We start from the raw sequence: 20,931 nt of genomic DNA on the forward strand, positions 1-20,931 counted from the left end.
GAGTCTTGAACGGAGGACCTTTTCTGTGATGCTGATTTCTAAAATAGGACACATGGACAAAGATTATTCTGAGTCAACATTTCCTGTTAAGAAGCTCAAAAATCAACCCCTTAACCCACCAGTTACTTCATGGTGATCACGCGGGCAGAGGAACTGGGCTCTTGCCGCAACAGCTGCCATCAGAGATAAGTCCGATCCTCACAGTTAAACCCCTTAAATACCACGGTCAATAACGATAGTGGCGTTAAGGTGATTTGACAGACGGAGGGGGCTCCCATGTACCCCAAAATGGAACTAATAAAAACTATATCTCATCCTGCAAAAAACAAGCCCACATATGGCTACATCTACGGAAAAGTACTAAAGTTATGGCTCTTGGAATGTGGTGATGCAAAAACAAATGATTTGAAGAAAAAAGGGTTTTATTGTGCAAAGTAGTAAAACATTTAAAAAAATGATATATTCGGTTCCGCTAAGACCGTACAGACCTATAGAAAGAGGATAACATGCTATTTGCAGAGCACGAACGGTATATATTTAAAACGTAAAAAACAATGGCGGAAATGCTGTTCTTTTTCCATTCCCGTAGAAAAAGTCAATAAAAGTTAATCAATAAGTAATATTTTCCCCCAAAATGGTGATATTGAAAAGTACAACTCATCCCAAAAAAAGTCCTCATATAGCTTTGTTAACGGAAAAATAATAAAGTTATGGCTCTCAGAATGTGGCGACGCAAAAGCGCAAAAAATCCTGCAGGCCTTTATGCCTAAATAGGCTTGATACTTAAGGGGTCAATATTATCACTTGTAAAAGTACAGATACTTTAACGAAATGATGAATCTGCTGTATGCTTAAAACCACGTCAGGTCTGTCCTGAACTCTGTCCACGTTCTATAGATTACATACACCCTGATTTAGCAAATATGTTTATACCTGGACAAGTAATATAGTGGGTTTCATATGTCTTTGTAACTGTCCTCTGAGCAAATTGTGCAAAAAAACTCAAACTTCAGGGAATAGAACTGCTACAAGCAAATAGCACTGTGTCTGTGGCTTAACAATAATAGAAAACATGCCCTTGTGTTCCTTTGCAAAATATCAGCCAAAATGCTTTTAGAAGCTGGGCAATTCTGCCGCCCATTAACCTTGTTTTAATCCAATAATTTAGAGTAGTCAATGTTTAGCAAAAATCACATTATATTTTATACCATTTTCTTAACAAGAAAACCACTTAACAAAATAGAAACTTTGCAAATATTCGTGTGTGAATAAAGACATAATAAAACACATACACAAAGTAATAGACTGTCCCATCTAATCCATAAAGGTGTTAGTACAATAATGCAATTCCACAGTGATTTCCCAACTTTAGGAAACTAGAAATGTACATGAATAGGGTTAGCTACAATAACAATAAGTGAGATGTGTATAAATGTTTTGTAACTCATAGCGACCTATCAAAAATGTAATTTTGAATCTTATTGTCAGCAACGGGTTATTGGACATGTGCCCACTCTTCTGTTGTGTCTCTTTAAAAATCACAATATTGTTATCATTACTGAGATCATAAATGAAAATAAATCACGCAATAAATAACATGTTTGAGGCAATAACATTTCCTAAGGCCTTTTTACGGCATGGAATTGGAAACTCTATAAACAAAATAGTAACAATTATGTTACTACAGGTGTAAAATAATGTTTAAAGGATAATTACACTTAAAATAAACTAACGTAAAATGCATGTGTGGTCTGCTAACTATCCTTGGCTAATATAGTTTAGAACATGAAAGCAAATCTCTAATAAAATGCAATGAATGCATCAAATTTTCTCATTCGATTTCATAAATGTCTCCATAAATGTAATTTACTGAACAAAGCTGAACAGGTTCATGTGTCATTTCTCCATTGCATCCTACCAGAACATCTGATTTGGTAATTTTTCCTTACTTTACATGGGAGAGAGCAAAATCAGTGACCTTATGATAGAATGAAACTATGAACATTGCCTGCGGCAACTTTACACAATAATTCACTTAATAGATGACAATTTATCTCATGATACTTCTAATATTTCCTATTGGAAAACAATAATAATAAAAATAATAAAATGCAAAGATAGGGGCTAAAAATATCATGTGTAGTCTTAACTTAGCTTCCATATCACATGCAATATACTTTAAAGGCATTATCTGATTCATAAAAACTCATTTATAAGGGCATTCTGAGTTAATAGATAGGGGTAATTTGTTCGGGACATATATCAATTATCCAAAGCAGAGAGTGGCTACAAAGAGCATCTTTGTCTCAAGAGGACCCGACATGTCCGTGAATTACACAGACAGACCGGACCATTGATTTCAATTCGCACTATGTAATGTATCATTTTGCCTCTGGTGGCACTGCAGGGGAACTGCATACTTGCTGTTGGGTTTCCCTAAAGATTATAGCTGATCAACTGTGATCAGTTTCTTTTTTGGGGGACTCATCTAATAAAAAGGGATTGCCTAATGCTGACAACCCTTTTCATTTTCTTCTGCCCCCCTCTCCAAAAATATACATGTAAAATGTAGGCTTTACTAATTTTAAAAAACATTATCTGATGTACTCATACATAAATTGTTCTCCTTTAAGCCATAAATGTTCTGTTTCCACTCAAAAATAAGGGACTTATCCCAGAATGTCCATAAACCAAGCTTGCAGGTTCTCAGTCAAAGCCCACCAAATATGGCTTTGGGTTATGACGTCACAAAAGCACTAAGGGAGTGCACTGCAGTAGTTTATTTCCAGAAATCGTGCTGTATTGTTTGTTGCCATTCTCAAAGATAATGAGCTTCTTGTTCTTCAGTCTTGTAGATGTTCCGTATTCTTTTCCTTTGGTTTTGTCTTCTGGCTATAACCATTTAGCTCACTTTCTTTGTTAGACAATGGCAACAACAACAAACAGCGGGGCTTAACCTCAGCATCCAGACTGCATAATGTTTCCTCCAGACCGCTTTGTCACGCTTAGGGTGGTGAATATCTGAAAGCAAAGATTATGTTGCTATTTAGAATACTTCTCTGATTTTTTCACAGCAAAGGACTATGATTATTCGTAAATGCAGCAATGAATACAAAAATGAACATTTCTGGATAATTTTGTGTTTGCAATCAAAGGAAAATATATTGTATGATTGGAGGAAACCACACCGTGTCTCATTTCTCTGCTATCAAAGATGAATGACAACGGCTGAAATGTCTAAGGCTTCGTTCACATCTGCACTAGGGCTTCGTTCCGACGGAACGTCAGAGCTTTCCGTCGGAATGGAGCCCTGATTGACACAAACGGAAACCATAGGTTTCCGTTTCCATCACCATTAATTTGAATGGTGACGGATCCGGGGCTAATGGTTTCCGTTTGTCTCAGTTGTGCAAGGGTTTTGTCGTTTTACCGGAATTAATAGCGTAGTCGACAATAGCGTAGTCAGGGTCCTGTTCCAATGGAAAGCTCCGACGGAACATCATCCTGGCGCAGATGTGAACAAAGCCTAAACGCAAATGAAAATTGAGGCCTCTACACTCTAATGGAATTTCTTCAGGCATCGTGTTCTCAGTAAAAGGAGGTTTATTTGCCCCTCATCCATGATGATAAATGCATCTATTATAACATTATATGGGCAAACTTGTTTAAAGGCACATTATCGTAATATAAGCAATAACAAGAACAGTGCAATGGTTATCGATAAGCTATACTATACATACATACTATACATACTATACTGTATGTGTTACAATACAAAAGTAGAGCCGACAAAAGTCTTTACTCACATTGTAGCTCCAATATTTTAGGCTATATTATAGTAATATAAGCAATAACAAGAATCCTGATGCCCTGAGCACAGGTTACATAGAGTGTTTCTGCAATATTGGAGCACTGTAAATTCCCATTAATATATTGCTTTCCGATTTTATGATGATTGTAAATTATGCAGCTTTTGTTTTTTAATCGCAATGTGCTCCATGTCAGCAATGCTTTGGTGCATTTACCCTCAAAATAGTGGTAAAAAAAAGGCTATCTTGAGAACTGCATGGGTATCTTATATGAGGCATTAAGAAAAATGGTTCCAAGAAAATGTAATCCACACCACCCTGTGCAACTGTGCAAGCAGGCTTGGTGGTTTCCGTTACTCCCCCTTCCTATCATCACGGGAGAGAGACGAGCCGATACATGGCCACCTCTCCATTCATTTCTCGTTTGGTTGTGGCGGCTGCCTCACCAGGCAGGATGAAGGTTCTTGAGTTTGGTGAAAGGTCCAGAGATGGGTCCCACATCAATCAGACATTTATGGCTTATTCCATAAATATTCCATAAATGTCTAAGGTGGTACTACACTATTGTTTCCGCGAAAGAAACGGAAACCTTAAATGCAAACTACGCTATTGTTTCCGTGAAAAAAAAAACGGAAACCTTGCAGAACGTAAACAAAAGGAAACCAGCTGCAACGGAAGCATTACCATTGAAATCAATAGTAATGCAAATGGAAGCTATGGTTTCCGTTTGCCTTTCCGTTTATCGGTTCCTCCGCCGGAAAGGACAAACGGACCCATAAAAGGAAGGCAGACGCTGATGTGAAAAGGCCCTTAGTAATCAGTCGTACGTCATCAATACAGATGGCATTGGTGCATGTTGTTTAATCTAAGGCCAATTATACATTGTAGCCAGAATGATAGAGGAGCAGTGGAAAAAGATGTCACAAAAAAGCAGCAATGAAAATGACTCAATTTAAAAAATAAAAAAAAAGTTAAAAAGATTGCTCTGTGTAAGCCTTGTTTTATGTGTGTATTTCTGTGCATACACTCCTGTTATTTCTGTGTGCTTATTAGAATGAATTAGTTTATTTCTTGTTCTTTTTACATTTACTTTCCTTTACTTAACCTTATTCACACAAACATTGTAATGCGGGGAGAGGAGTACAAGCTTGGAAGTGGGCTATATCTATTGGACCATGGGAGAGAATTGACATATACAAGTCCCTATAGGAGGTTGTGTAAAATACCAGGGGTATTGGGTATAAGCCCTGCCCTATTATCCTGCAATTTGTATATGCAGCATTCCAGTTACTACTAAGAAAAACACAACTAAAGTGCAATGTGTGAGCCAAGCCTAAGACGTGTTCCTGAACATACTGACTATTCCAGTTAAATAATGCATTTCTGCAATGTGTCATGCTGCATGATATTAAGTGAGCAGAGAGTAATTGTAACAATATAATTAGAGGAAATTGCAATGTTTCTGCCGGGGTTTTTTTCAAAGGCTTTAATTAACTGTATCAAAGATGTCTTTTGTGGGAGCATCAATGTGCTGCTTTTACAAGCTCGACGTTGAGTTTGTCCGCCAAGCTTATTTGATGTGTTTTTATGGAGGTGTCCTCAGAGAGGCGTGTGGCAGCTTTCAATATCTAAACAACTGCAACTGTATATCTGCGTCAAAACAAAGAGAGCAACCAATTCATTTACCACAACAAACGTAACATGGAACATGGTTTTTCTTTTTAAATATTTTGTGATGATTCCATTTAACAAGTGGGGAGTTAACTATGAGCCCAAATGGTGAATATGAGTGCACTTCGAATCATATACTGTATATATATATATATATATATATATATATACATACACATACATACATGTGTGGACTATGAATCATCCAGATGATTAATGATAAATATGAGTGCATTAGGAATCACCCAGATGATGAATGGTATATATGAATGCACTATGAATCATCCAGATGATGAATGATATATATGAATGCACTATGAATCATCCAGATGATGAATGATATATATGAGTGCACTATGAATCATATACTGTGTGTATATATATATATATATATATATATATATATATATATATATATATATATATGTACAGTATGAATCATTTGGATGATGAACTGTATGTATAAGTGCTCTATGAATCATCCAGGTGTTGAACGATATAAATGAGTGCACTATGAGTCATCGAGATAATGAATGATATATATGAGTGAACTACAAATCATCTAGATGATGAACGATATATATGAATGCACTATGAATCATCCAGATGAGGAATTGTATATATGAGTGCACTATGAATCATATACTGTGTGTGTGTGTATGTATATATATATATATATATATATATATATCTGTACAGTATGAATCATTTGGATGATGAACTGTATATATAAGTGCACTATGAATCATCCAGTTGTTGAACAATATATACGAGTGCACTATGAATCATCGAGATAATGAATGATATATATGATTGAACTACGAATCATCTAGATGATGAATGATATATATGAATGCACTATGAATCACCAAGATGATGAATGATATATATGAGTGCACTATGAATCACCAAGATGATGAATGATATATATGAGTGAAATATGAATCTAGATGATTAACTAGATAGACAGACAGACAGACAGACAGACAGACAGACAGACAGACAGACAGACAGACAGACAGACAGATAGATAGATAGATAGATAGATAGATAGATAGATAGATAGATAGATAGATAGATAGATAGATAGATATGTGTGCTCTATGAATCATCCAGATGATGAACAATTTATATGAGTGCACTATGAATCATCTATATGATGAATGATATACAGCATATGAGTGCACTAAAAATCATTCAAAGGGCTGGCTCTATTAGTATTTGGGCCATTGGTCTACATAATCACAGTGAACACCCTGTATACCACCCTTTGCTTGACAAGCATAGAGCATGTTTATCTAGATTGTCATGGGCTCCCAAAGGCAACCAGTTTCATGATAACCTGGAGGTACATAAGTCCTAAAATCCCTTCCTGACATTTGACGTAGGGTTATGTCATAGCTGGGAGGGGGGACTAGGGACTGAGCCCACTCCATACTTAGCGAGTGTTGCCCCCTCCAACAACCCATTGGCCCCACCGTGATGCAATCGCAGAGGGCCAATGGTTGTCATGGCAGCTCAGGGGCTTAATAAAGGCCCCCAAGTCTGCCTTGTCTCTGCCTCTTTTAAGATCTGCCTGTAAAGCCCTGCCCTGCTATCTCCGATAGCATATCACTTTCTCTTGACGCGGGGTGCTGATGGTTGTCATGGCAGCCTGGTGGCCTAATGAAGGCTCCCTGTTTTGCCATCTTTGTGCTTCTATTAGGCAGGTAAAAAACAAAACATTTTTCAATACATAATGTATTGCAGTATAGTGTGCAAGAGATCCAACAATCGCTAGTTCAAGTCCCCTGGGCGGACTAATAAAAAAAAGTAAAAAACAGTTAAAATTATTTATTTATTATATACCAAAAAAGATTAAATTTAAAAAAAACAAAAACATATTTCCCCAAAAGTAATGTAAAATAAATAAACATAATTGGTAATTGGTATAGCTGCGTCTGTAAAAGTCAGAGTAAACACCAAAAAGAGAAATAATTAAAAACTACAGTATTGCTGTTTTTTGGTCACCCTGTCCTCCCACAAAAAATGCAATGAAAAGTGATGAAAATGTTGCCCTAAACTGCTACCAATTAAAACTACAGCTCTCCCTGCAAAAAAACAAGATCTCACACTGTTCAATCAATGGAAAAATAAGAATGTTATGGCTCTCAGAATGTGGCAACAGAAAACAATTTTTTTTTTAACAATTTATATTTTGTTATAAAAGTTGTAAAATATAAATAGAAAAATATATAAATTTGGTATTGCCATAATTGTATTGACCCGCACAATAACGTTAACTTGTTGTTTTTAGCGCATAGTGAATGCTGTAAAAACTAGACCCAAAAAACAATTGAGGGAACACTGTTTTTTATTTCCCATTCCATCACAAAAATATTAAATATTTTTTTCCAGTCTCCCAGAACATTATAACGTACTGGTACAGTAAGTGGCACTGTGAAAAACTACAACTTGTCACACAAAAAAACAAGTTCTCATACAACTATATCGATGGAAAAATAAAAAAGTTATGGCTTTTGGAAGGTGGGGGGGGGGAATCTAAATATAAAACAGAAAAATGGCTGCAGCAAGGGGTTAAGAAATATAGGTATGGTAAAATGTTAAAACCTTTTTCCACTCCTAATTCTTATTTGCATTGGTGGATACCAAGAGATCTTAGCTTTAGCACTTAATAGTGGATTGAGGCCCTGTGCATTGCTCTGCAGAGCCAGTCAGTATAGTAGATGTCAGTTCTGACCTTGGATAATTCTAAACTTTTAAGAGAACTCTTCAATAAATTCCACAAATTGCCATAACTAGTATTAATTTTTCGGAGGTAGGATGCATCTTATAATTTAGTACCAAAATCTTTTTTTTCTAAGCACAGACTTTGTGCTGTCTTCTAATGAGAAAAGAAGTTGACATAATTTCTAAGGTTTGTCCTACTTGTCTTGGAAAAGGACATGCTCTGCCATTCTATTTCAAGATCTGTCTTTATTGTGCGCTACCATTATGTGACACGCATACGGGCATCCTATAATAACTTATGATCCTGAATATCTATATCAAATAATGATATGAAAGATCATATTCCCAGCACTAACCTCTGCACATACTGGATGTATTCCTATTGTACAGTCCAGTTGTTCTTTGGTGAGACCACATTTTATGGCTACTGCAAAACCTTGTGTAATTTCTCCAGCATTAGGGGCAAGGACATGGAAACCCACCACTCTTTCCTGTAAGAAAAATAAAATAGAAAACAATATTGAAAAACAGTGTAAATACAAAAAATGAAGTTAATAACAGTTTTAAATATTTAATTAATAAATGAATGTCCTTTATACAGGTTGGAACTTCAAGGTTTTGATACAAATACATAGACATAGAACAAAATTATAAAATTCTGACAATCTTCATGCACCACTAGAGGGTGCTTACTGCCGGGGAAGACATACCGTATATGTCAAACTTTTGCAGCTGCACAAGAGCCCAGTACGTAAGGGGGCCCACTGTCACCTTTAAAACAGATAGTAGCTTCCTACTGTCTATTGGATTAAGGGACTGAGCTACATGAGCTATTAGGGAGCAAGGGGCCCATATGCTGATCTTCCACAGGAGCCCTCTGCTGTCTGTGTCTACCCCTGGCTTACTGAATACTGTTTATACATTGAGCTTCAAGGGACACTAACTTTTCAAACAACTTATGCTAAAATGTAGCTGTTTTATACATACAAATTCTGTGTGAAGTTGGTGCCACTAAGTGTTTCCCTTCCTGTAATCTGCTGTCCACCCCCTATTGTCAAGCAAAATCTGTCGATATTTAGCCAGACTGCAGAAACTGGGGGTGTGTCTCTTCACTACCTGCCCATAGAAGTCTATGGAGAGTAAAGGGGGAGTAGGAGGAGGGAGCAGGGAGAGAAAGATCTAGACATTTTGCCCATAGAAGTCTATATAGAGAGGAGGGGGAGCAGGAGGAGGGACAGAATGAGACACAGGCACACACAGACGTGCAGCAGCTTCGGTTAAGATTCACATGCCACCCCAGTGCTGGATTCTCAGCTACACGCTGCATACATGCTGTATAATCTCTTCCATGCTGCCGCCCTTACTATACATTTATATATATATATATATATATATATATATATATATATATATATATATATATATATATATATATATATAAAAGAAGCAGAGAATTGCTTGAGAAAAGCCCCATGGAGTAAGGCTGAAACGTCGCAAGGGGTGATTAAAGTGATCCTATTTTTTCACTGAATTTGGAGTGCTGTCTTGTATCTTGGATTTTGATATATATATATATATATATATATATAATGTGTGTGTATATATATATATATATATATATATATATATATATATATATGTGTGTGATTCATAAAGATAGGAGAACAGGATTTTCCTATTTTCTGTGTGCAATGTATAGAATACATGATAGTGGTCAGGCTCCGCCCACTAGCTCAGAGAAACCGGATATAGAGATAGAGCCTGCAAGGGGAAAACTGCTAAACAATGCAGGGTAAAATTCATAAAATGGGCAGAAATAGTGTTATTCCTCATCTACACTCATATGACAGCTTATTTTGAAAGTCACGTGAAAAGTTAGGGACTCTTCCATAATAAAATAGTATGCAGTATGCTCCTAACCTCCCCCTAGTGGTTGCAATGTGAATTTTATGATTTAACTCTATGACTATGGAAGGAATTTAGATCTTTTAATCATAAAAACCTAGTTCTAACAACAAAAAGTTAAATTAGGAAATTAATAAGAAAATAATTTTTGACCTAACAACAACATGGAGTTAAAAGGTCGCCATTCAATTTATGGATTATAAACCAGTAAATAGGTCATTGCTTTAAGGTAGAAATAGAAAGAAAGTGACACTGCATAATGTTAACTTTTTCAATATTTTAGTCCCAAATGAAAAAACTAAATATATTCCGTTGTTTCTAACAGATCTACATACAAATTTAGTTAGAGGGGAATCACTGCTCTGGAAACTGATATTAAAATGTCAGCATTTTCTCCCAAAACCTCAATTAGTTCTAAATGTGACAATTATTGCCACTTTGTGCTGATGGTACTTGAGGAACAGCCAGTATGTGCTAAGGGTCAAATCTCTAAGGCAATCACTACCCTGGACATGCAGCACATAAGTCACCATGTTTTATGAGGGTCAACTGCCTACACGAGTCGGGTTAGTAGAAATGATGGTGTTCTCCTGCATTCAATTTATCATCTTTATGATTATGGTCTGTCACATTACCATAGGCAGCACAACACAGGTGAGTGGTGCAAGGTGACAACCGCCTTCCAAGGAGAATGCTAATTTATTCTCTTTTTCCGGATTTAACTTGGAAATTCGTACCTTGTATATCTGATGTAACACTAAACTGGAGGCTAGAAGTGAAGTTGATGGATAGGTCATTTTATTATTCTCATCCCTGCACATTTTACAGACTGTATTACTAGAGTGCAGACTTTATTAAGTCTTATCAACTAGGAAAATGTAGGCTCAGTCTTGATGGCAGCAGTAAAAGTCATAAGCAGCGGTGCTTTATTATGTTAATTCATGTGATGTGTCAGGTCAGGGGGAGAAAGCAATAAATGTTGTTTATCATAGAACACCAGCACATGTACTGATCAAATCCTATGGTCAGGCCATACAGCAGGGTGAGATTTCCTTATTGCCAACCTTATTATTTACTTTGTAGCCAGTTACTGGAAAATCATTTTAGTGCTTACAGAAATAGCAGCTTAAAAGTAATTCCCAGAACATAACATAGTCTTCATCTAGAGTAGACAGATAGAAAGGTTATGTCACAAGCTGGGACACAATGAAGAGATGACAATGCCATGAGCGTCTTGTAGTAAAAAGTAATGAAACACCTACAGACTGCAGTCATTGCTTGAGCTTATAAAATAGCTGCATGTACTGGGTGGTTTATGATGTTAGGGCCGGTTCACATCAGCGTTGGCTTTCCATTGAGGGGTTCCGTCTGAGGTTTCCGTCGCGGAACCCCGCAACGGAAAGCGAACGCTGATGGGAATCGGCCCTAATAACTGAGGTTTCTCTGTATGGGAATTACTGTGCTTCTAACTGGGAGATGTAAATTCACATTGTTCTGGTTGATCCCACCTAATGTAATAAAATATTATGTTCCCTGCTGGAGCTGTCCAAGTGCTGAAAATGGAAAATGGAAAGAACAAAAATACTGAATACAAAATCTTATATAGACCATTGGTAAAGCAAAAACCAACACAAATCTCCTTATAATATATCCATGTGCCAATAGTGTTGTGCATTATAAGCTACAAGTGTAATGATAAGAAAAGCTGGTCAGTGTAGGCTGTCTCTAGGGACAGAATCTACGCAACCCATTACTATGGAATGGATAGTGCTTCTCTGTATTGTTTTAGTACTTTTAAATATTTGATTTTCAGATTTCCTGTTTATTTTACTCATTACTTAGTGATTTCCATGTTTCATTGGAATTATCAATGTGCATAGTAAAACAATTTTTTTTTTAGCCATATGTAAAAAGACAACACCAGCTGCAGTGCTCTGATATGTGAATATGTGAAACTTCAGAGCAGTTTAAATAGTGGTCAGTGGTTGGGACTGAAACCTTGCAGCTGATGTAGATACTATACATGCACTATGACATAAAATATAACTATATATATATATATATACATATATTTCTACTGTATATATGAATGGTCTTATATATAATGTGGTTTTTTTTAACCATTGAAGAGCTGGCCATTTTTGGCCTTAGTCCCTAAAGATTTTTTGGGTTTTAATCTCTAAGTATTCTGGCTGTCATAACTTTTTTCATTTTAGAAATATATACTAGTATGAGGTCTTGTTTTTTTGCAGGAATAATTAGTCTTTCTTTTGGTACCATTTTTGGGCACATAAATGTTAATAAGGAATTTATATTAATTTATATTTTAACTAAAAAGCAAAGAAATTCTATTTATTAATCACCTTAAATAATGTAATAGATTTAAAAAAAAAAAACAGGCTTGTAACTGTTATAGAATAAAATTTAAAAATATTGTGTTTTTATTTTTTAATCTTTACTTTTTGTCACAGATATTCTCAAGTAATCTTTATTTACGATTTACATTTTTAATCTCATAAGGGGAGCTTCATTATACTTGCATATAGTATCACGCAGGTCCTCTGCAGACTTCTGCCTACGCCGTACTATCACTGCGCGGGTTGTCAAAGGGTTAATGTCAGTACAATCACTTTGTGCTTTTCCCCCTCATCTGTCCTCTCTCAATGCTGTCAGTCTTATGGTTAGTACACCCAAAGTCACAGTCCTGTGCTTTGTTTGCCTACTTGGAATATTATACAGAAGGAAGAGCTTCCATTAATTTGATTTGGGGTCCCAAAAAGAGAAAATGTTTTATTAATAATAATAATAATAATTATAATAATAAAAATAAGAGTAATAGTATTATTATTATTATTATTATTATTAATAATAATAATAATAATAATAATAGCAACAATGTTAATAATAATGTAAGACATGGGATTTTTATATCAACAATAGTATTTTAATAGCAAACCCCCAGGAAAATTCCTACAGGAAACTTTGAACAAATCACTAGATATGTATATACGCTCTAACTGGTCTATTATTCCCGACGGCACATTAACTTTAATGGTATTTTTATTACTATAAATCTTATATTTTATTACGTGAATGTGGCCATTATTATTTAAAGGGCTATTTTAAATGAATGTAACAAGTCTTTGTCAGAACATAACTTCTGAGGTTAATAACCTTGCTAATAATTTTTTAGGCAATTAATTTAATGATTATGAAAAGACAAGTAAATGCAGTAGCAATACAATAGATTACTGGCCACAACGTGTGTTGTATTTTGTATATATAAAGGCTATGTACACCCTTAAAAGGATTTTTTTTGTAAATAAATCAGTCTTATGTGTTTTTAAACAACTTTTAAATTGACTTTTATTGAATTTTTTTATGATACAGCATCTATGCATCATGTATACATAGAAGCTGTTTTGTCTGTCTCAGCCGATTCCGTCAGTTCAGCTGAACTGACGTCTCAACTAAAATCGGGTCCTGCGTGTGTCTGACACACGGGATCCATCTAATAACAATCACATCTAAGTTCATAATTACTTCTTCCAGAATCACTTAGACAATGACTGCTGCAATATTTTTTTCACTTACATTGTCTTTTATGTTGCAGATGACTTTTGCATAGCACTTGTTGTTGTCTCTCGCTGGAACTGTCCATTCCAACGGCCAGAAATAACTGTGGTAAACCTACAAAACAAATGGCATAAACTTTGGGCAAGGACAACAAAAGACAATATAAAACGAAATGTCACTTTATTTTAAAACGGATATGAAAACAGATCATAAATGCATCATGCATGGATGAAATAATTAGTAATGATGTCTTCCTGTAAAATCCAACTGGAATCAATGGGATCTATTGCCGGATCTGTTTCATTATATGCAAGGGAACAGTGGAGCAATTGCCAATAACAACAAGAGCTGAAATATGCTTGGTTGCTATAGGCAACTGCTCCATCTTTCCCTTCCACTAGTTTTGATAATCCTCCCTCATTGGGGAAGATTTACTACAGCGTCTGGGTCTAGAAAATGTCAAAAAATGAAACAAATTTTGGCGCAAATTGGCGCAGTTTGATGTTTGCACCTCACTACACAAAGGTCCAAAAAGGAAGTGTGGTTTAGCGGGAAAGGGCTTGCCAAAAAGGGGGCATGGCTTAAGATGCACCAATGTGCTCCAAAAATGCAAAAAAAAACAAAAACGGGCACAAAATTCTGTGTCTAACAGGCCATGCAAGATGCTCCAAAATGGTGATGCAGCATGCAACACTGGCCTAGTCTAAGTTTAAGCTGTTTAATTGTTAGACAGTATTAGTAAATGTGGGCCCCCGTGTGCAATGCATAGAAGACTGAATGTTTTTTCTTACCTCTATATTTTCCTCTCCATACTTTAAGATGGCATTTTCTTCAGATAAACCACAGGCACCATATTCCAGAGGTGTAAATACAGTTGTTGGAACATTTATGTAGTCACACTGTGTAAGGGATTATTAAATATATGCATTCATATTGAGTGTAAATTATACGGTGGGTTGATATATAACTTTTACAAGATGTGAGATTGAAACATAGAGCAATGACATTAAAGCAGTTGTCTTTTCAAAAAGAAGCTTGATTCTGATAGTGTAATAATTGTTAAACTTTTAAGTTGGTGGGGGGTGTCCGAAAGATGGAAGATTTGCTGCAGGGCTCTCTCTCCTGTCTTTACACAACTAAATAGGCTGCACACATCTCTACCTGGTACTGAATGTGCACATACAGGTCGATAAGTAAAGGATAAGTGTAAAGTAGTGAGCGTGGGGAGTTATGTATTGTATGTTTTCTAGTGTGGCAAACAAGCCTAAAATTCTACCCTGGGAGGGGACACACAAGGTTGGATAACTTATAGGAAATTATTAACATACAATAACATTTATTTAGATTCCACGTTAATATATGGTGTATTTGGAATTTTCTATATTTGGTTATAGAAGTAGAGAATATTTCCCGTGGCATGCTACACAACCCCCCACCTGCATTTAAATATTTGGCATTCAAGTTGGGAACCTGCTGGTAAAAATGTATATCGGACCCCTGAGGAAGCCCACCTTCCTCTGTACGTTCAGCGCTGTGCCTGTTCTGTCACTGGTAGTGCTGCACGTGTCCTGCTGTAATGCACATCATCATTCTTCTATATAGGTATGTCCATGGAAATAGGAAGGGGTAGCGGTCTGTTTTTGTTACAGCCGCCGCAGTAAAATTATTGTTATGATGGGCTGACACATTGTTATGAGGGTCTGTAAACAGGGGGGTGATCGGGTCTGGTGTCTGTCATTTTTAGGGGGTCTGGTGTCTGTATATACAGAGGGGCTTGTAAATATAGGAGAAGTCTGGGTCTGTATAAACAGGGTGGGTCTGGTCTGGTGTCTGTATATACAAGGGGGTCTGTAAATGCGGGTGGGTCTATTCTGGGATCTGGTCTGGGGGTCTGTATATATAGGTGGGTCTATTCTGAGGTCTGCATATACAAGGAGATCTGGTCTGGGGTCTGTATATACAGGGTGGGTCTAGTCTGGTGTCTGTATATACAGGGTGGGTCTGGTGTCTGTATATACAGGGTGGTCTGTAAATAGAGTGAGAGATTTAGTCTGGGGTCTTACTATACTAAAGGGTCTAGTCTGGGGTCTGTATATACAGGGTGGGTCCAAGCTGGCATCTGTAAATACAGTGGGGGCTGGAGTCTAGGGTCTTAATATACAAGGGGGCCTAGTGTGAGGTATGTATACAGGGGGGTCTCTTTTTGGGTCTGTATAAAGGGGGTCTAGTCTCACGTCTGTATAAAGGGAGGAGGTCTGGCCTGGGCTCTGTATTAAGGGGGGTCTGGCCTGGGCTTTGTATTAAGAGAGGTCTGGCCTGAGCTCTGTATTAAGAGGGGTCTGGCCTCTGGTCTATATATTTATGTACGGGGTCTGTTGTTTGATCTGCAGTCATTTTGGGTTCTGCAAGGACGGTCATATCTACTATTTGTGATTCAAATGCTGTCAGTTGGGGGTACATCCTATATGATTTATAACAGATCACTAACTTGGGGGTACACGGTTGGAACTTTTTGTCACTAGGTGGTACTTGCCCTGGAATATAGAATTAGTATATTTTCAGAATTTTTAGTCTTTCATAAAGGGTAAATAGGAAACAAAATTGATAATTACATATTATCATCACTTTCAGAAGGCAGAAGTCTCATATCTAGTCATGTACATGAGTGAGATAACTGACCTTCAATGTTGAGCTTCCATACAGTCTTCTGGCCAATAAGCGACCTGCCTGGATAGCTACTGGGGTAAGTTCTAATTTCCCCTCCAGCACATCTCCAATTGCATAAATGTAAGGTACATTTGTCTGCTCATCATCATTAACTGGAATTTTTCCTGTTCTGAAAGAGATAACATATCATAACATATCAGATAAATGTTACATTATTTTATTAAAAGGAAATAGCATTCATTAAACCCATCGCATACACTTTTGTGTGACGCCTCTTTTGACCTTGGAATCTGTGTTTTTCGGGTGACTTTTTTTTTAATCACACATTTTTTACATGCATTTTTTTCTATAGAGAAGCCTATGCGAAAATGCCTGAAAAAAAGCACAACTAACCTCTTGCTGTGATTTAATAAAACGCCACTGACCCAACAAAATGCAAGTCAAAAGGAAAAAACACCACGAAAAAACACACTGTTTGTAGTGCATTTAATAATTCCCAATTGACTTCCAGCTGACATATGACCACAGTGTTTTTTTCTGCAAAAAAAGCCGCAGAAGAACGCTACGTAAAAGCGCTGTGTGTGAAGGTATCCTTATAGGGTACACAGAACAAATTGACTTTTATAAAACCTTCTTTTTATTAGTCCCACTAGGGCACTTGAAGCTGCGATGAGTTGATTGCATATACAATATAGCGTTTTAGTATACTTATTATTCCACAGCATTATTGCCTGCCAATGTGTAATGTCTGTGGTCACTGACCACGAACTCCTTCCATCTGGTCAACGCCATTCTCTCCAGGGATGTCTGCACATGCGGCCGTCCTGTTCCACAGTGACCACCAGGGTGCGCTTGTGAGCTCAGTCAGCCTTGGAACGCACACTGGTGTGAGATTGAGCTGATTGCTACCAGAGCACCCTGGACTATCTTGCCTGAGCCTTGTTGTCGTTATCCTAGTATGTCTATGCAAATGGTCTCCTAGTGTTTTCCAGTTCCCAGTGTTCCCCGTTCCTGCTACCTGTAACCTGTATCCCATGCTATCCTTGTCAAGTGCCGTGTTGAGTTGAAGTCGTGCTGTGCTGTGTACCATGCCTGTCCTGCTGTGCCACTCCTTGCTCCTGCCTGCTGCCTAGACCCATCCGAGCCTGTCTTGCTACTGTCTGAGCTACCACAGGTACACTATACGAACTATACACTGTGACCTGTGTGCTGTTGGCCAGCTGCCATACCGTCAAGGCGGTACGGCCCAGTGGGTCCACATACCCAACATGACACAATGCAACATTGACTAGAAATCTATTAAGCCCTGCCTCTGGCATGGTCTAAACATGTATATTTATGGCAGACCTGGGGACCTTTTTATGCCTCTGGCTACCCATGAGAGCCTTGTGATTGTGCCGCAGGCATGCTGATGTGCTGACATAGGGAGCCTCCCTCTATCAAACTCCTTTTGATATTAAAGGGGTTAAACATCCAATATCAGTCATCTCCAATTCTGGCCATTGAAGTGTGATGCTGGCTGTATATTACAGCTGACACCCACAAGTGAGGCCACAGGCACATCTCCTGTGCCCGAAACATCGCCGCAGCGTAATAGTACAACCTTGTGAATCAAAATGTACTATGACACTGCAGGGCGGGAAGGGGTTAAAGAGGCTGTGTCACCACATTATAAGTGCCCTATCTCCTACTTAATCGGATCGGCACTGTAATGTAGATAACAACAGTGGTTTTTATTTTGAAAAACGATAAATTTTGAGCAGGTTAGATTTATGATAATTAGTTTCTTAATAGACAACTGGGCGTTTTTTACCTTTTTACCAACTGGGCGTTGTAAAGATAAGTGTATGAAGCTGACCAATCAGCATCATACACTTCTCATCGTTCCAGCCCTGCTTCTTTCACTGCACACACAGCGTGATCTCGCGAGATCACGCTGTGCTGTCTTTCACAGCGAGATAAGTTAAGTCCCACAGAAGCTTTACCGAAGTTTGGGGAGTGTGAATAGACATCGCATCCTGGCTGGAGGCAATGTCTATTCACTCTCAAGATACTTACTTCGGTAAAGTTAATGATTGGTCAGCGTCATACACTTCTCTTTACGACGCCCAGTTGGTAAAAAGTTAAAAAACACCCAGTTGCCTATTAAGAAATGAATTAGCATAAATCGAAAATGTTTCATAACTCTCTCAAAAATGATTGTTTTTCAAAATAAAAACCACTGTTGTTAAGTGTTGGCACTTATAATCTGGTGACAGAGCCTCTTTAAACACAGTATAGTGAAAAGTTGTACAACTTTTCAAAATCCTTTGTGTATCAGTTCCTCATATTTTCTCTACTTGCAGTCAGTGAATGGAAACATTCATTTTTTATAATCAATGACTAGAAAGACTGGCCACTCAGCTACAAGGCTCGTTATTTGACTATAATAATCCGTGTAAGAACAGCTCATGATCAAGTTTTCAACCTATGACTGTAACAATTGTAATATATTGCACAGAGGATGTGAGAATATTAAATGCTTAAGCAGCTAATCTTGCGGAAGGAAGTTTTCTGGTAATCCCCAGTATAGTGGCACAGTACATGACTAATATAAAAAACATAATACATATACCAATTGTCGACTAATATACATACTTTTCATTGATCTTTACTCCGGGTATGTCCAGACCAATTGTTCTTGTGCATGCATCTCTTCCAATGGCTAGTAAAACCTGCAAAGCATTGTTACGTTTCTCTTTAGAGTGGCATCAAACCAAGATAAGCGCAGTACATATAATAAATAATCCACACGTTTCTGTTGTTTGCTGTGTTTTTACTTGGCTTTACAAACCTCTCATTATTACTAATGCAGCTAGTTAATTTTCAGAAGGATGTGCATTTTCTATATTTGCAGTGAATTGGATAATTATATTTATACTTATTACTTACCGTGTTATATTCTTCCGTAATCTCTGTATCGTCAGTTGACTGAGACGTAACCTTCAATTTCCCAGGTGTTCCTGCTTCTATCTGCTCAATCTGCAGAGAAAATATAATATATTAGGCACAATAAAATCTATACACCACTATAGACATCCAAATCCTAGAGCTCTAGTTCTCTGGCTTAGATCAACATCATAAGGTACTGTACAGAAATGATATGTTATATGTACTGCTGAAATATTACAATTATGTCCACTTGGCTGTTTTATGTTTTAAATATGTTCATAGTGTTTTGGTCATCAAATATACATCAAACATACTCTATGTACTCATTCATTTTAATGGGGATAAAAAAAGTGTTTTTTTTGGACAGTACCTTACATTTGCTGAATAGAGACTGAATCGGGGTATAATTATATTGTATCTAGCATTGTATAATAGCATACTGTGAAGATGGTTGGTATTCAGCTTTTAGGGACTAAATATTCTTTGCTATGTCTATGGCACTAAAAAAATAAAAGTGGTGTCAGGAAAAGACCAATCTTACCATTTAGTGTCTCCCATTTTAATTTTCTATAGCATTGTCTTAGGATAGATCTGTGTTTATATTAGAAATGCTTAGATCATTTTAACCACAAGACCTGGATGTAGTCCAAACCATACATATAGCATATTATTCTTCAAATAAAATAATATTTCCTAATATTAATTCTGACTCTTCCCTACTAGAATAAGTTATTCTGGCTATTACTATTGCTTTCCGTTCACAGCAAGATCCTGTAATTCAAAGACAGTTGATGAATGCATTTCAGCTTGGTACTATGTTTCTGGTACTGCCCTTTTCATGGTGACTACCCAGGTACTTCACCGGGGGTAAGAAAAATTCAAGGTAAGGGGAAACACTGCAGGAAAAACTGCATTTTTGGAGTCAAAACATATTTACGCTTTACAACCGCTGCTATTGATGGTCATCGTTTGCACATTCTGACAACCGACTGACCAACTAGAAGGGCAAACTACTAGACAATTAGGGCCATGTGTCCATTGTTTAATGTATATAACACATTTCTTTTTTAATACTGATGACCCTAAATCTGCAAGATATTTATAAAAATCTCAAAGAATGCATTCATTGCATCTTGGTCTATATGTACTACACTATCAATTTGTCAGGAAAAATAATATAGAAAATATATCATAAATCATATAGTACCTTTGTTGGCACAAAGTGTCGGATAAACTTTACTCCATGCTCCTCCATGTGTTCACCAATCTTATCAGCCATTTGCTGGTCAAAACCTCTCAAAAGAATTGAACGAACCATAACGGTAACATCCAGGCCTAGTCCAGCCAAGAAACCGGCACACTCTAGTGCAACATAGGATGCACCGAGCACCAGAGTCTTTCCAGGGCAGTAGGGCAGGGAGAAGAGGTCATCACTGAAATAAAATAGAGAACAGATGCGGATTATAAAATGTGGACATACAAAACAAATTCCAGTCTTTCTTCCCAAAGTCATCAACAGGAAAGTAGAAAAATGTTAGAATTTTTTTACATATATATATATATATATATATATATATATATATAGCGCTCAGCGTAACTCTGTAGCCCCACCCACCTATTTCCAATACAGTCGTATGTCAGA

General features: G+C 37.1%; 1 protein-coding gene across 1 annotated transcript in view; it reads right to left on the bottom strand.

The window, feature by feature from the left end:
- Nucleotides 1-637: 637 nt before the first annotated feature.
- The window catches only part of TXNRD1 (thioredoxin reductase 1), a 70,838-nt gene continuing 50,544 nt past the window's right edge, over nucleotides 638-20,931 (bottom strand). The window contains exons 10-17 of the mRNA XM_075856652.1: nucleotides 20,497-20,722; nucleotides 19,290-19,379; nucleotides 18,996-19,072; nucleotides 16,371-16,527; nucleotides 14,483-14,590; nucleotides 13,710-13,805; nucleotides 8,567-8,701; nucleotides 638-3,021 (exon numbers count right to left, since the gene is read on the bottom strand). Coding sequence (XP_075712767.1) covers nucleotides 2,959-3,021; nucleotides 8,567-8,701; nucleotides 13,710-13,805; nucleotides 14,483-14,590; nucleotides 16,371-16,527; nucleotides 18,996-19,072; nucleotides 19,290-19,379; nucleotides 20,497-20,722 — 952 coding nt within the window. The 3' untranslated portion in view covers nucleotides 638-2,958. The remainder of the gene's footprint in view (nucleotides 3,022-8,566; nucleotides 8,702-13,709; nucleotides 13,806-14,482; nucleotides 14,591-16,370; nucleotides 16,528-18,995; nucleotides 19,073-19,289; nucleotides 19,380-20,496; nucleotides 20,723-20,931) is intronic.

Source organism: Rhinoderma darwinii, chromosome 3 (genome assembly GCF_050947455.1).
Source record: "Rhinoderma darwinii isolate aRhiDar2 chromosome 3, aRhiDar2.hap1, whole genome shotgun sequence".
Classification (NCBI taxonomy): Eukaryota; Metazoa; Chordata; class Amphibia; order Anura; family Rhinodermatidae; genus Rhinoderma; species Rhinoderma darwinii.